Genomic DNA, 17,055 nt, shown 5'->3' with positions numbered 1-17,055 from the left:
TTTTAAGAAACTGCTAAGAAAGCTAATCCACATCTTTAGTAGTAATTAACGTTCCCTCGCTTAATCCAAATTAGTACAATAAATACTAATTGTCTTGGACTTTATTTTGCCATCTTGCTATTGGTTTTTACCTTAAAAATAAGCCAGAACACAAGAATCGTTGAGCACAAGGATAAAAAGTTATCCTATCCGACAGTAGAATTTTTTCCTGACGTATTTTAGGCTAATTTTGTTGCAAGCTAGCAATTCTTAATTTAGCTTATTATCAGTAAACGGCAGTAGAAAAAAAAATTAAGCATCATTTAGCAAGGAAGTCGATTAATTTTTGAGACTATAGAAATATTTTTTTTTATGAAAAACAATGAATCTGGTAAATTTTGCCTTCAAACAAAAGCAAGCTAATGGAATTTATGTATACAGAAAACTTTCAGGTAAATTTCTACCAAATCATATTATTGACTTATGCATAAAGTGAATATACCACTCGATTTCTTTTTTATGCTGATTACAAATATAGTAATCATTTCTATCAGAAATGAATTTCAACCCCTCCCCCCTCTATATACCGATTCAGGGTATATATTTCTACATCCTAACCCTGAATTAGCATATATATGGGGGGGGGGGCTGAAATTCATTTCCGATAGAAATGATTAGGCTATTATATTTGTAGTCAGCATAAAAATAGGCATCAAATGATGTATTCACTGTATTCCAAACTCAATAATATGATTTGGTAGAAATTTACCAACTTTCAAATCTGGTAAATTTGGGACATTATATTACTGACCTAGGCTATAAATAAGATGAACATACTAGGCTAGGCAACACACCTACTAAATGCCTTTTATGCTCTTTCAAATATAGCCAAGGCTAACAATTTCTTTACTTGGGAATTCAATTTTGAGCCCATTACAGATACTCAAAGATGATACCTTTTTCTCTTATTTTCTGCTATATAATATTTTCTACTTCATTATATGCAGAATTACTGTAGCTAACACATTTCAACTGCAGCTTCACCATAGGCTCAGTTACCTACATATGGCTATGTAGAAACATTTTTTCTTTATATCTGAGTGATAGAATATTGTCATTTACTCTTATATAGAATACAGTACAAAGTCAAACAGAAGACAATATCATGCTTTCTCCTATTATGTAGAATGATAAAAAGTCATACAGATGACTTTATGCCTCATTCTTGGTAAATTTTTACCAAATTATATTATTGAGTTTCAAATAAAGTGAATATACCATTCAATGCCCTTTTTTATGCTGATTACAAATATAATAAGCATTTCTATTAGAAATGAATTTTCGCCCCCCCCCCCATATATATGTCAATTCAGGATATATATTTGCAAATATGGGGGTGGGGGTTAGGTTAGGGGGGGGAAGCTGAAATTCATTTCCAATAGAAATGATTATTATATTTGTAATCAGCATAAAAAAAGGGCATCAAATGGTGTATTCAATTTATTCCTAACTCAATAATATGATTTGGTATTTAGTAAAACATTACCTCATTCTTTTATAGAGCAAGCAAAAATAAAGCCATACAGTTTTTTAATATTTCTGATTTAAAGAATAAATATCAATCAATGAAAATTAAATTTATAGCATCAAAAAGGAATCGCTTTTTGCTAATTTGTGGAGAAAAGTGAAATAATGAAATAATATAGGCCCCTATACATCCAAAAGAGCCTATTTGCACTTCCAAAAACAGGCCTAAGCTGATGAATCAATACACAAATAGTCTAATTGTGACTGTTTGAACTTAAGACATTATGTTAATAGGCTAACCCCAATGATACAGAGGTTAGATTTTTAGTTTTTCTCAGATATGTACAATTTTGTCCAATTCCTCTTTGGTAACATGATGTAAGGGTTTTAGTTTTACATAATTTTGCTCAATTGGATACTGGTTTTTCACCCTATGTAAGACATAATTCATGTTTGCTCTATAGGCTAATAGCAAGAGACATGAAGTCATCTGTATGACTTTATTCATAATGCTTTATAGTAGAATGATATATAAAAAGTCATCTGTATGACTTTATTCAGGCTGCTCCATATATGAAATTGTGTAGGCCTAGGCTATAAAAAGTCATCTGTATGACTTTTTGTGGTTTTCTCTATGTATGAGTGGGGTAATATAATTTCTTCTGTATGACATTTTAGTGGATCATATATAAAATATGAAAACCAAAATGTCTTCTGTAGCCTATAACTTTATTCATACTTCTCTATAATAATTTGATGTTTAAAAAGTCATACAGAAGACTGTATCATTCTCCATGTTTAAAGAAAACACAATATTGTCTCTTGTTTGACTTTATAGTACTTTCTATACAAGAGTAAATGACAATATTTGTTGCTTAGAGTATAAAGAACCAATGACTTTAATAGTCAAATGTTGCTCGCCCCCCCCCCCCCTGTGCAAATATATTGACCAAATAAAATATTTCCCATGTTTTTTTGGGGTAAAATTCTACTTTAGCTACTTTTCATTATCTTGGAAAAGGGTTAGGTTAGGAAAATGAAACTGTCAGGGGTGGGTCTACAGGCTAAAGCATGTCCTAGGAAGGTATTTTGAAGTTCCTACCTCTACTCCTTCTCCCTTGAGAGGTTCCTGAAATTTGCCTACATGACAAGTCTATACCTATTGAAATTTGACAAAACAACATTTTACCTTAATTTTCAGTTATCAGTTTCTTTTTCACTGGCTTTAGTTCTGAAAATGCAATTCCTGATATTTGAGTAGATTTTTAAGCCATATCAATGTTTTTTGTTTTTTTCCAGATTTTGGAAATGTATTTGCATATCTTTAAAACCTTACAAATTGGGATTTAGCAAAGTTGTGAAGTTGAAAATGATTTTGTTGTACTTCATTTAAGTAGAAGATCTATTTTACAAGGTTTCACTTCTATAACACACAGACTTTTAAAGCTCATCAAAGGTCAGGACACTCTAGAGAGAGAATGAGTGGATTACTTTAAAATGCATTCCTGGGACATACTTTAGCCTGTAGACCCATATCTGAAAGTTTTATTTGCCTAACCTAACCCCTCTCCAAGATAGCCGAAAATAGATAAAATAGAATTTTACCATTTTCTGGTTCTTGATTTTGTTAAAGTTTTTTCAATTTATGGGTAAACCTTTTTAAAACAATAGCAATACTAACAGCATTATATAGGCTAAGCAGTATCTAAAATAAGAAAAAAGGTATCATCTTTGAGGATCCATAAAGGGGTTAAAATTGAATTTCCAAGTAATGCTGTTATTATATTCAGAAAGAGCATGCAAAAAGGCATTGAGTGGTAGGCTCTGTTTACCCTATTTGTTTGTCAGTAATATAAAATGCTCTAAGTTTACCTCAAACCCTTGCCCTAGATAAATTTTTGGGCTACTTTTGCTGGCCTATGTCCTAGCTAATAGACATATTGTTTATATAGATGCTAAATATATACAAGACTCCATAACTGGCATCCCTGGCAAATGCAGAGATTAGAAGACCTTATTCTAATTCTGGATTGCTTATAATAATTATCAGAGAGTTTTACAAACAACAATAATAGAACCAAACCCAAAACAAAAACTTTCATGTCTGTTGAAAGACCTATATAGAAATAAAGAGTTCTAAGATATTTTATGACCTAGCTTGTCTGATATACAAAAATAATGATTTTGGTAATAATTGTTTATTCTTTTCTTTTCTGTTTGTCAATATATAAGCTGCTAGAGCACTTAGAATCTATTCATAGTTAAGTAGCAAGATAAATCAAAAGACATTATATACTGTCAGGTAATGAAAACAACATATCTGCAGTATCCTGAAAATGGTTTGAGAGATCCAGTTGAAACTTTTGAGAATTTAGTTTTTGACAGATAAGGTATACAGACCTTTAATTTAACTTGAGAGAAGGGCTTAGCATGTAATTTCTCAAATCAGCCTAATGGTTTTGGCCATTTGAGCTTCCTGTAGGACTAAAATTTTTGCACATGGATCAAAAGACAGTATGTTTATCTAGGTTAACAAAATATAGTATCCACCATATCTCAAGAACAGCCTAGAAGATTGCATTGAAACTTTCAGGAAATGTTGAGGGTTGACTGGATCTCAAGTTCTGACTTGAGAAAGAGGGTTGAGGTAATTCTGAAGACACTACACATATTCAGGCTATCAAAATAGCATATGTGGAATTTCTTGGAATCTGCAGTAAAAACTTTTGAATAGTAGGGGAGGGGCTGTAGGCAAGGGGATTTCAAATTTTGCAATGAAGGGGGAGAGGCAGATGAATTTCTTTGTCTCTAATCCACCTAAACACTTTTGCACTACAAGCCCCATACAAATTAGAAAGGAAATTCAAAATTGTGTTTTTTTTTTTGGGGGGGGGGAGAAGAAGCTAAAAATGCTGTATATCTGATCTAGCTTATCATGTTTACAATATAAGCCCCTATGGAGCATATAACTTATTCATGCCTTAATAGAAAGGGAATTTTTTCTACTGTCTAAGTAAAAGTAGTGTTTGAAGTAGGCCTACTGTCTAAGTAGAAAGGGAAAGACACTATGTAGTATGAAGTCATTCAAACACCATATCTGCAATGTCCCTGGAATAGCTTGGGGTATCAAGTTGGAAACTTTCATCAATTTCTAGAAGAGCCAATTCAAAGTTTTGACTTATGGGTAGACAGCCTAAAAGTATTTTTTCTCCAGGTCACCTAAATGATAAGCCTCTAATAAGGGTAAGGATAAGCTTTTTGCTTGATAAGCCCCTATAGAACCTATCATCTGTTGATGGTTAAATAGAAATCTAAATCAAACAATGATATGTTCTGCCAGGTGACAGCTTATCTGCAATATCATAGCCATGGCTTTCAGGACAAGCTGGCATTTACATGGGGCATTGTGTAGAGTAAAACTCAAATGTTGACTTGGGAGGTGGAGGCAGAAGGGAAGTGATCAAAGTCTGGTCTCTGATCCATTAAAAGTTTTTGATGCTGTGAGCTACTGTTGCACTAGAATATCCTGGTGGAGAAGCAATTTGGATTAAAAGATATTATGTACACCCAGGTTATCAGAATCACTTAGTATAGTATATTAGACACAAAAAATACCCACAGGGCCATGGCCACAAAAGAACATACAAATACAATTAAAGGATTCAATTTGAACTTTTAATCAAAACAATTAATGCACAGAAAACCATTCAAAAACACTAATACAAACAAACAAAGTCACAATGCATAGTGATAATACATATCTGTAGTATCTCAAAGACAGCAGTTTACACTACATAGTTTAGCAGCCAGCAGTTTAGGGGATCAATTTTAAACTACAGGACATATTATGGGGTCAAATGAACATCAAATTTTGACTTGAAGGTGGGACATAAGTAATTTTAAAAGAAGTTATGTACCTGGGCTATCAGAATTATATATGTACAACATCTTGAGAATAACAGGTGTGTGTCAAGCAGAACTTTTCAGAGTGTGAGGGAGGGGGAGGCAAGGGGACGTCATATTTTGTGCATAAGTGGAACTCTGAGAAATAGAATTAGGGGTAAGTGGTACATACTGAGCATAGGTACATAGTGAGCCACTAAGCTTAACTGCCATCTACTGAGTTGAAAAAGGACACCTAAGCCATGTGACATAGTTTACAGGATGGCCGACTTTTTTTGTCCACTTTTGAAGGTATGTTTCTATCTCTGTTTTCCACCAGATCTCTCTAACATTTTTGTTATACCCTAGGAAAAATATTTCTTGTATGCACTTTTCTGCTACCGTTTATCCTAGAAGGTTGTTTTTTACCTTGTTTGAATCCTTATTTATCAGAGAGCATAAGCAGTGCCATCTTTTACCTATTCTTACAACCAGCTTCAGGCAGCTTCACTTTTAAAGAACAGATGGCCTGTAGTGCATACTGAGCCACTCAGAACCAGTGCACACTGGGTCAGTGGCTCACTATGTACCATAGGATTTTTTGCTCAAGTTTCTTCAAGAAATTGATTTGCTAATCAAAGTACTTTTGTTCTAGGAACTGATCTACAACCAGAAAGAAGTCTCAAAATGCCAAGAGTCCCAAGGGGCCAGATAGAACAGTTCAGACAGGATGTAGCGGTATGGCAGGCTGAATCTGAAGAGAATACTAGACTAGCTTTGAATTAGGTCTATGAAGGTATCAGTGTCTGAAAGGCTGGAAGTATGTTTGGCATTCTCAGAGCAATGCTTCAGCAGTGGTACAATGAAAACAAGAATTTCAGAGATGACCAGAAGGTGTCAGCCAGTCTTGCCAGAAAGCATGGATTTGTCACCGTGTTTTCTCCCAATGAAGAAGCTGCCTTGGTCACTTACTTAATCACCGCTTCAAACATGTGTTATAGGCTTACTGAAATAGAGGCCAGGAAACTGGCTTATCAGTTTGCATTAGCAACTAAGAAAAAAATGCCTCAGGCATGGGTTGACCACAAAAAAGCAGGTTAAGAATGGATGTATGGTTTCAAATCTCGGAATTCTACTTTATCACTGAGGAAACCTAAAACAACCAGCCTCAGTTGAGCAACCCGCTTCAATCCTCACAATGTGATGCAGTTTTTCAACAACCTGCGCACTATGCTTGAAAAAAACTGCTTTGACGCAGCTGATATTTACAACACAGATGAAACAGGTGTGATGTCAGTTCACAAGTCCCCAAAGGTCCTTGCCAAGAAAGGAAGAAAAATAGTAGGTAAAGTTACTTCAGCAGAAAGAGGAACTCTAGTGACAGTGATCAGAACAGTTGCTGCAACTGGAAATTTCTTGCCTCTGTACTTGATCTTTCCCAGAAAGAAATTTCAGCCACATATGCTGAATGGAAGCCCTGCTAGATTGGCAGGAGGAGCAAACCCATCTGGATGGGTATCCCAAGAACTGTTTTGCAACTACTTGCAACATTTCACCAAACATTTGCATGCTTCAACTGACCAGAAAAAGCTGCTCATACTAGACAATCACGAATCCCATATCTTGGTAAATGCACTGGAATTCGCCAAGAAGAATTGCATAGTCCTACTGACTATTCCCCCACACGTGCAGCCACAGGCTACAACCCCTTGATGTCAGTTTCTATTTCTCATTCAAGGCCCAGTATAACAGGGCAATGGATAATTGGATGTTGAGCAATCTGGGAAAAGCCATCTCAATCTACGGTATTGCTGGACTAGTTGGTTCAGCCTTTCCACTCGCATTTACCCCTTCCAACATCCAGAGTTGGTTTGCTAGATCAGGCATTTGGCCTTACAACCCAGCCGTATTTACAGAACAAGATTTCCTGTGCTCAGATGTCACAGACAGACCCGAAAGTGAGGAGAACAGATCAAGCAGTACCACAAATCATGACATGGAAGCTGTGGACTCTCGCCCAGAGGCTAACAGCACAGGTGCGAGTACCAGCCCTCAACTTGGAATAGCAAGCATGACTGACAATGTAAGAAAGGTGCACATACCTTCATCTTCCATTGCCTTCAGTCCAGAACAGGTGAGGCCTTTTGCTAAAGCTGCTCCTAGGAAGCAGTCTCTCAGAGGTAGGAAGCAAGGATCATCCAAAATCTTGACTGATACGCCTGTAAAGCAACAAATCAAAGCAGAGGAAGCAGCAAGAGCCAGCAGAAAGGATAAAGCTGCAAAGCCAAGAGGAGTGCAAAAGCAAGCAGCAAAGCAGGTTTTACAGTTTGACGAAGACAGTGATGGAAGCCTTTCACTCCATGATGACAGTGATGATTTGTTGCTTCACATTGGACAGGAGGAAGAAGACGAGCTATGTCCAGAGGACAGACTGTTCAACACAATTATAATTGGCGATTTCGTGAAAATTTTTTATGAAGGCAAATATTTCCCTGGAGTGGTTCAGGTAAAGAACAAAGACTCTGCCCAAGTTAGTTTTCTAAGCATGGCGGGAGTGAATAGGTGGAAGTGGCCTGAAAAAGAAGACGTCATTGTGTATCCCCGTGAAGATATTCTGAAGAAGATTTCAAACCTGATCCCAGCAAAAGTGACAGCTTCAAGGGCATCTTCTTTCTTTACTTTTGAGGATTGGTAAACATCTGTAGTTTCCATTTCTTGCCAAACGTTTTTTTTTTATAGCTTACCATTTTAGTTTTCTTACTTTTCTAGCGCTTTAACATTATAAACAAATGACTGTCATTTGTTTCATTTTTTAGAAGTTTTGTTCACCTTTGTACCATTTTAACACAATAAACAAATGATTTTTTATTTGAACGTTTTCAAGCCATCCAGTATGCACCATAAGGTGGCTCACCATGCACCACCCCCGGTACATACTGGGTCAGGTGGTAAATAGGGATCCACTGAGATTTTTCCCTAGATGGAGCCAGTATTAAAATCTGCAAAAATTATCAAAAAAACTACTTGTTATGTGCTATGTTATGATGCAAGAGAAGTAACAAAATACCCAACAGGCAGTGAGAAAATCCACTTTTCCAAAATCCAGCTCAGTATGGATCACTCTCCCCAACACAAATAAGGATCAATAGCAATTTATTGGCCCCTATACCTTTGCTAAATCCTGACATATGAGGTTTTGAAAAATGTTGAAAAATATTTTTTAAGTAGACATACAGCTTAAAATCATGCCATCCTCCAAACATTACACCTAAGTTTTCAAAACTTGAAGTCAAAGGTTTCAGAAGTGTAGGTAAGGGTAAATGTCCTCCATGCTATCTTGTAAGCCTTACAAATAGGGATATGAACTTGAAAACACCCTGTTGGGGCATAAATCAGGCTCCAAACTCATCTCTGAAAGTTCAATTCTTCTAACTCAGAAGAATAGTGAACAACTCATTATTTTAATTTTGACTTTTTTGTCTTAGGAACATAAGACACTCAGGTTAAAATATACAGCCAAGGTTAGGGCTTGGGAGTATAATTTAAGCAATGAATTCTATCCCTTTCTTATTTCTAGGATAATGGTCTTTCATGAGTTTGTATAAACATCATGCTAGCCCAAGAATCCCCTTGATCCCTAGCTTAGGATAAATAATTGCTTCTCAAGCATGTCATTTTTCAGTGTTCTATCAAGCTCATATAGCAAGCCACAGAAAATGAATAGATAAAATGTATATACCTTTCTGTTTTGGTCTTGGGTGACTTATTGCTAGGATTAGTTTTTAATAGTAGTTGTAGTAGTATCTATACATAATGTTTTTGTTTGTGAAAACAAAAACTTGGTTTCTTTGTTGCTAGGTGCTGATGATAATGCAAATGACTCTTCCACTATAGCTATTTATTGTTTTAAGCAACAGGTTTGTCATGTTTATTCTTGTATTGTTTTGTCTTCATTTGCCTAATAATTACCTTAAATCACAAAGTGAAAATAAGGATTTCCATCCTTATCATGCTCTGTGGTGATCTCTGCAGGCTGTTTGGTTGCTTGTTACATTCTTGTTGAGAATTTTGCTGCCTCCCAGTTGTACAGAAACACCTGTTGTAGCCTCATGCTGTCTATGTTGCACTTGAAATAGTTTGTTGACTCAGCAGATACAGTGTAGCCTATTCTGAAAGCTGGCTCTATAGGTTGACAACTCTCTGGCTAAAGAAACGATTTCCTCTTGTGGTTTTATAATGCTGCTTTAAAAGTTGTTCTGACTGTCTCCTAGTCGTGTGGTACAAGTAGGTACATAAGCCTCAGGTTTGTTCATTTTATGGTGAAAGCATGAAATATGGCAGACATATGCAAAAAAATATGGAGAATCTGACTTGGGACAGAACCACATTTTCTGACATGATTATCATGCCGTTTTGCGTTTTTCCATGTGGGGAAAATAGCTGACTTTCAGAGTGGGAAATTTCTCCAATCGGAGGGTTGTTTCTAACTAATTTGTCTCTCTTGATCCCAAAAATGTGCTTACTTTTTTCATCTAACTCATGGTTACTGAGTTATCATCATTTTTATCACTATGCTCCATGCACTTCTGAGTAACATCTGCTTTCTGACTTTGTATTTTTCATTGTAATTGCATAAAAATTGGTGAACATGAAAATTTGAAGAATTGACTAAGTTCCAAATTCAAATTTGTCTCTGCAGTTCTGTGCTACTTTGTATTTTTCCTCATGAAGAAAAAAATGTGAATTTTGAGAATGAGCAATGACCAAGTTTAAGGTCTCTTTTCTGACTAATTTGAATCTCTCAATTCCAAAAATATGATTATTTTTGCAATCGGATTCTTGGTTCAGGATTGACCAGTTTCATAACCATGGTTTATATGCCATAACTCATACCCTCCCTTTAACATTCCAAAGGAGATCATACGTTTTTGACTGTAAGTAATTAATTACCATTTCAGTTCTCCTCAATAAGCTTTCAGTAAAAAAAAAAAAATAAAAAAAAAAAAAATAAAAAAAAAAAAAAAATTATTTATTCAACTGAAACAGCCTGACTTAAGGAATTTCAGATGTAAGAAGCATATTATTATGATGATAAAATGTAGAATACTGAACTACTTCAGGCATTTCAAAATAGTTAAACAATCACATGGATCATAGGAATGAAATAGCCAATTTTGACTTGTTTCATCATAAAGATTGCTAAAAAAAGAAAATGAGGTTCTCATGGACAGGATACAGGTTGAAATTTGGCTTCTAACAATTATAGCTACAAAAAGTGCACTACTGATTGTACTGATTATCACAACCTTTGCACAAACAGAGATCTGTGCAGTTAATGGAAGCTTTTGCACATTTGTACCTGTTTTTGCGCTTTGTTTTATAGCCACATTCAAGCAGTTCTTTGCAAATTGTTGCTGCCTCAGGAAGATTAGTCCGGAAAGGCTCCCAGCTTCCATCATGCTTCACCCAGCTGTTTAAACCTGGATCCATTGGGAACAGTTCCAGACAACACAATGATGCCCATATCTGAGCCTGCAAGTAAGCACGTTTGGTTTGCTGCACAAGAGCAGCCGCTGTTGGGGGCAGTCTTTCCATCCTGGCTGTTTTTTGTGTGAAAAGCTCCTTCCACAGACTATTCCATTAAGACAAGCCACTTGATTTTTTGTAGAAAACGACAACAAATTGCTGGATATCTTTAAAGTGACTATCTAGGTGCAGGGCTCCTCATTTACTCAGAGTAACAAAACTCAAAAGAATGGATTCAACAGCTTTCCAGGTCTTCCAAACACCATGTTTTCCATGAAAAGCAAAAGAAGAAGTCATATTGCATCCAGAGAAGACATGCAAAAAGAGAAGGCTGTAAAACCTGTCAGGTCCTAGATGATACATAATATTGTGAATGGGTAGTATTTTCGTCTTTGCTTCATGCCCATAGATGACAAACCGGTTTTCAATCTGAAGCTGTTGGAACAAAGCTGTTGCAATCACAACTACATCAGAATCCACAGTTCTGATGGCTATGAAGTTATAGTCACACTGGGCCTGATGGAAGGCATGGAGCAGCACATGAGCATCACCTTCTATGTGGTTGGTAAGAGTGAGGCCTTTGCAAAAAGCAATATCAAAAAGTGGTCGGTGTAGATGTCAAAGACGAGATCAATCCTTTGAGTGTCCGTTTGGGACTGTTGCTTTCTAATGTAAGTAGCGAAGTTCAAGTGGGCATATTCACCAAAACTAATTCCAGGCTTAGGGACGATGAGGTGTACTAGAACAGACCCTTCTAGTACAATTAAGTTGATGGTTGGCAGACTGCTGGGCAGTGGCTCTTCAAGCTCTGCCATCAAACAGTCAACTATGTCAGATTTTTTTCCAAACCATAGCTTTGTTAAACCAGCTAGTGATATGAGGTATTTCAAGTCGCGTTTTAAACCTGCAAATGGTTCATTCATTCAGACCACAGTTGTCAGTTGCTCATTAAGGTGAACCAGAGTTTGTAATGTAGAAGTATGAAAGACAGTCTATAACCTGCGATGATGAAAATGACGATAACTTGGAAACTACTGATCTGGTTTCAAAAGTGGGCACATGTTCAGAATCAGCAGACCCGAAACAACCAGAAACGACCCTTCAAATGTCCAAATCGTTCAATTTCAAAGTACACGATTTTCTACGATGAAAAACGCGGTGAAACGTGCTCAGAAAATGTAGTTCTGCCCCCTGTCAGATTCTCCGTATTTTTATACATATGTTTGCCAATTTTCATGTTATGGAAATTGGTGCTTATGTACCTAACTAAAGGCATGGACAAGAAGAGCATGAGTAGTGATTTTATATGTAATTTTTTGGGCTTAGAATCATATCCTGTTTTTTTTTCTCCTATAAGTTAGTCTGTGGAGTTTCAGATTGCACTGACATTCCTCATAAGACATGTGCTGCAATCTACTGATGGTTTTGGTTGCTCTGCTTTGCATGTTTTCCCAGACTTATCTTATTGAGATTCAGAATCTTTCTTCAGAAAGAGATGCTTAGATATTTCTAGTCTTTTTCTTTTGTACACTGAAGTCTTGTATGAAAGGTAAATTCTTCTCTAATATCCTCACTGACAAAGTAATATGGGCCTGTATAGTTCTGTAAGAAATTCTTTATCATTTTAGACATACTTGTCATGTCCATTGCATGGAATTTTGAATCGAAATTTCAAACAACTCTATTGGGTACCCAACTGACTGACTGTATATCAAACAGTAAGCTGTACAAAAACTGTGAATTAATCCTGCTTTCTAGAGCTATAGTGTGAGAAACGTTGAGATGGCTAGGACATAATCTGCAGATGAAGGATGACAGATTGTCAAAGATAGTCTTTGTCTGCCAACTGTATAGGGCCAAACAAAAAGCATATATATATATATATATATATATATATATATATATATATATATATATATATATATATATATATATATATATATATATATATATATATATATATATATATATATATATATATATATATATATATATATATATATATATATATATATATATATATATATATATATATATATATATATATATATATATATATATATATATATATATATATATATATATATATATATTACAATGTCTTTTGTAATTTTCTGTTTTCTTTTATACAGTTAGCGTATATATATATATATATATATATATATATATATATATATATATATATATATATATATATATATATATATATATATATATATATATATATATATATATATATATATATATATATATATATATACGCTAACTGTATAAAAGAAACAGAAAATTACAAAAGACATATAGTATATATATATATATATATATATATATATATATATATATATATATATATATATATATATATATATATATATATATATATATATATATATATATATATATATATATATATATATATATATATATATATATATATATATATATATATATAATGTATATTTTTAAAAATGTATAGATTAACCAAATAAATGATTCCATTGTAATTTTTTTAGGTCTCATGCTGCTGCAGCTGTATTTTAGTCATCATGAAAGATGTTTTGATGTCCTTTCATATTCTACTAGGAAATTAAATATCTCTAGCTAAGAAGAATGGAAACAATCAGTACTTATTATAAGATGCTCTGCTGTAGTGATGCTTTTGGTAGTGTTTTTTGGATTCTTGAAGTATCAAATTTGAAATGGAAAGCATCATTTTTTTTTGTCATTGTACTAATGACTTTAGTATTTGGGTAAGGACAGAACTTCGCTGAATTTTTTTTTAGTATTGCCACTAAAGATGCACATAGGTTCAACCTTTAACTGAGGATCCAGAGACTCTGCTCCTTCTTTGTCTCTTCTTCCTATCCCTCTCTATTGCCCCTCTCTCTGTTTTTCCTCTTCCAGTCCCTATTTTCTCTTCATCTCCCTTTTTTACTTACTCCTAATTATCTCTCCTCCTCTCTATCGATCTGTCTCTCCCATCCTTTTTTTCTCTCTTTTCTCAAGGAAATTCCAACCTCAGGAATAAAGATTGAATGGATACATTTACTTGTTCCCAATTTTAGAAGAGACTTCTTTTGGTCTCTTCCCAAAATTGAACCTACAAGTGCCTACAAGCCTTCCTGGCTGTGCTTGGACAAAAAATAAAGATAAAGGAATATACAAAGACAACCCCAAAACATAGGAAGCCCGATCTCAAAGAAGAAAATTTGCAAGAAAAATAAATAACAAATTTCATTGCCTCTATTAATTTTTTTATATTTTATAAGGCAGTTAATGATTAAAAATTTATATTTTAATTTTCACTTCTTCATGCTAATGTTAATATGATAGGTTTGTAAAATAAAGATGTAATTTAATTTTAAGATCTTAATATGAAAAAAAATTCTTCATTTTAAAAATTTGTCATTGTAGGCCTTTTCCACTGACAAACCGAATTGTAAAATCACAATATGAATTGTAAATTTGTCATTTCACTTGCTTCCATTCCATTTGCTTGCATTCCATTTGCCATGCCACTAAAGCTTCTCTCCTAAAAAGTACTAATTAACACAAACGCTTTCTCATAGTATCTTCTTACACTAATTAAGGAGGTGCTACTTTTCTATTGGCCCTAGATGAATGGCAAAAATGTGTGATCTCTTGCACCATATCTTTTTTCTTGTTCATCTTTAAAATAAGGGGTACTGTAATCCTCTTGAAGTACCAAGGACATCAAAATGAAAACTTTTTGCCCTCTGGCTCCATATTAGGTCTCTTTGTTCCTGAAAACCTGGATTTTCTATGATTTTTTTTTTGTTTGTTACAGAATTATGAACTTTACCTGGCATACACAAAGTTTTCTGTTTTTGCCATGCTTAACCACAAAAACATAATTGAAAACTACTTCAGTCGGTTTGACAATGCTTTTCCTGTTTCTTATTATATGCTACTCTATTTGCTTGTCATATATTAAAGGGTGGAGCCCAGGGGCGTCTTGAGGCTCATTTTATTGGGGGGGGGGGGTGATCTTCGTAAATTTTACTGAATCGCTACCTGATTTATACAGAATTTTCTGCAAAAATCAAGAATTTTGCTAAATTTTGGCCGATTTTGCAAAATTTCTGCAAAAAAGTTGGCAACTGTTTCGCCGAATGACAAAAAAGTTGCAAATTCAAATTTGTCTCTGCAGTTCTGTGCTACTTTGTATTTTTCCTCATGAAGAAAAAAATGTGAATTTTGAGAATGAGCAATGACCAAGTTTAAGGTCTCTTTTCTGACTAATTTGAATCTCTCAATTCCAAAAATATGATTATTTTTGCAATCGAATTCTTGGTTCAGGATTGACCAGTTTCATAACCATGGTTTCTATGCCATAACTCATACCCTCCCTTTAACATTCCAAAGGAGATCATACGTTTTTGACTCTAAGTAATTAATTACCATTTCATGAAGGGGGGGGGGGGCGGCCCCCCACTCTTGGGACGCCCCTGGTGGAGCCCAATGGAGGGGTTACCCACAAGGCAATTGGGTGATCTTCAATGTATTTACATTGTATTTTATTTTCAGTAAAGTGCTAATTATGTTTTGGTCTTTAGGAGGCACAAGGGTATTAGCCATACTCTTTGTTGGGGTAGTTTCTGCTTGTTTTGAGTTTGACCGTTTCATTCTTTATTGATGGTTGTTTATAGTAGTTTTATGCTTGCAAAGGTTCCTTCAGACTGAAAAATTTCTGCATTTTTTTCTGGCTTAGGTACCACTGACTTCTTCTGATTTTGCTTTGTTTTCCCTTTCTTTTACTTTGCTTTGAGTTTGGATTGATTCCGACACATGTATCACGGTCATTGATAATTAGTCATGTTCTAATTAATTTTAAGGAGCATTAATGTTCCTACTATTTTCGGGGGGCTATTAATCTTTGAAAAGTCAAAACTTAAAAGTGCTTTCAGGTTTAAAGTTTTTGCCATGAAGGAGACATGCTAGAACAAAAAGAGAGACATTTTTAGATTGCTAATCTTATGGTCATTTTCATGGTTTTGTTCGTGGTTTGACAATTCATCACCCTTCCCCCTCCAATGGTCTCATATATGGTGCTAGGCGTATCCCGCCCCCCCCCCTGGGAAATTCTCTTTTGTAGTGAAAGAATTTATTGTTGGTTATTAATAGTAGTTTTATGCTTGAAAAATGTTTTTTGGACTGAAACATTTGTGCTTTTTTTGCTTGCTTAGGATCCACTGGCTTCTTCTGATTTTGCCATGTTTTCCCTTTCTTTTGCTCTGTTTTGAGTTTAGATTGATTCCGACATATGTATCAGGATTGTTGATAATCTTTTTACATTGGGGCTGGTTCATGATTTGAACCTAACCTAAGCTTGAAAACCTCAAGAATCATCAAATCCTGTAGAGGGTGTTTAGTCAATAAGCTGGTGAAATTTTCTCAAGATCTATAGTGTTTCTGAATAGGTTTTTATTACTTCCTTGCTTTCCTATTATTTTTATTTTCCAAGTTTAACTTGAATGGAGAGGATTTAACTTGCTGAGGTAAAGCATGAACATTTCCTGCTGAGTGTCTAAATTCTTTAAATGACCAACTTCTGCAGTTAATGTTAAAATTTAGGCTTCCTTACTCGAATTCAGCAGAAGCCTCGATACAGGGTTGCTACCAGGTCACAAATAAAATCACGAAAATCTTGATGAAATGAGCAAAAAATCGCCGAATTTAAAATATAGCCCCTTTCTGCTTGAAAGAGATAGAAAGGATGTAGTTTCGATTATCTAGGCTATTCGAAAAATTTCAAAGTGGTTGTCCAGAGGATATAGGAGGTGCTATACATAAAGACCAAAAAGACACGTGCCTGTTGATGATGGTGAAGCCCTTGTTTGGGGATGACATTGTCTTTGGTAACATTCTTGTGCATGGTTTATTCTAAGCTAAATACGATAATAACGAAAGAGTAACTCCGTTTGATTCCCCATTCAACACAGTCTTCAAATGTAATGGTCGCTACCCTGACAAATGTGGGCTTAGGTAAAATTTGTTTAGGGCCTTAATTTTGAAAAACTTTTTTTTATATAAATGACGCCACATATGCCCAGATGGCCAATACCCTAGTGGTTTTATTTTCTACAGCGAATAAAATAAAATGAGGTTAAAGTTAAGTTA

At 34.8% G+C, this 17,055-nt stretch overlaps 2 protein-coding genes across 4 annotated transcripts in view; both read left to right on the top strand.

Annotated features, from left to right (window-relative positions):
- Nucleotides 1–285: 285 nt before the first annotated feature.
- The window catches only part of LOC148951742 (sorting nexin-14-like), a 245,188-nt gene continuing 228,418 nt past the window's right edge, over nucleotides 286–17,055 (top strand). For 2 of the 3 annotated variants that reach the window (XM_089088699.1, XM_089088697.1), the window contains exons 1-2: nucleotides 286–370; nucleotides 13,428–13,664. In XM_089088699.1, coding sequence (XP_088944825.1) covers nucleotides 13,525–13,664 — 140 coding nt within the window. In that variant the 5' untranslated portion in view covers nucleotides 286–370; nucleotides 13,428–13,524. The other variant, XM_089088698.1, reaches the window with a different exon arrangement.
- Nucleotides 6,619–7,101, top strand: LOC148951743 (uncharacterized). Its single transcript, XM_089088661.1, has one exon. It carries the CDS (start codon nucleotides 6,619–6,621, stop codon nucleotides 7,099–7,101), a length of 483 nt encoding a protein of 160 aa, XP_088944787.1.

This window comes from Artemia sp. Qi Xiang Cuo, chromosome 5 (assembly GCF_049724085.1).
Source record: "Artemia sp. Qi Xiang Cuo chromosome 5, ASM4972408v1, whole genome shotgun sequence".
NCBI classification, from domain to species: domain Eukaryota; kingdom Metazoa; phylum Arthropoda; class Branchiopoda; order Anostraca; family Artemiidae; genus Artemia; species Artemia sp. Qi Xiang Cuo.
Note: the sequence above shows the minus strand (reverse complement) of the source record. Positions and strands in the feature narration are given on the sequence as shown.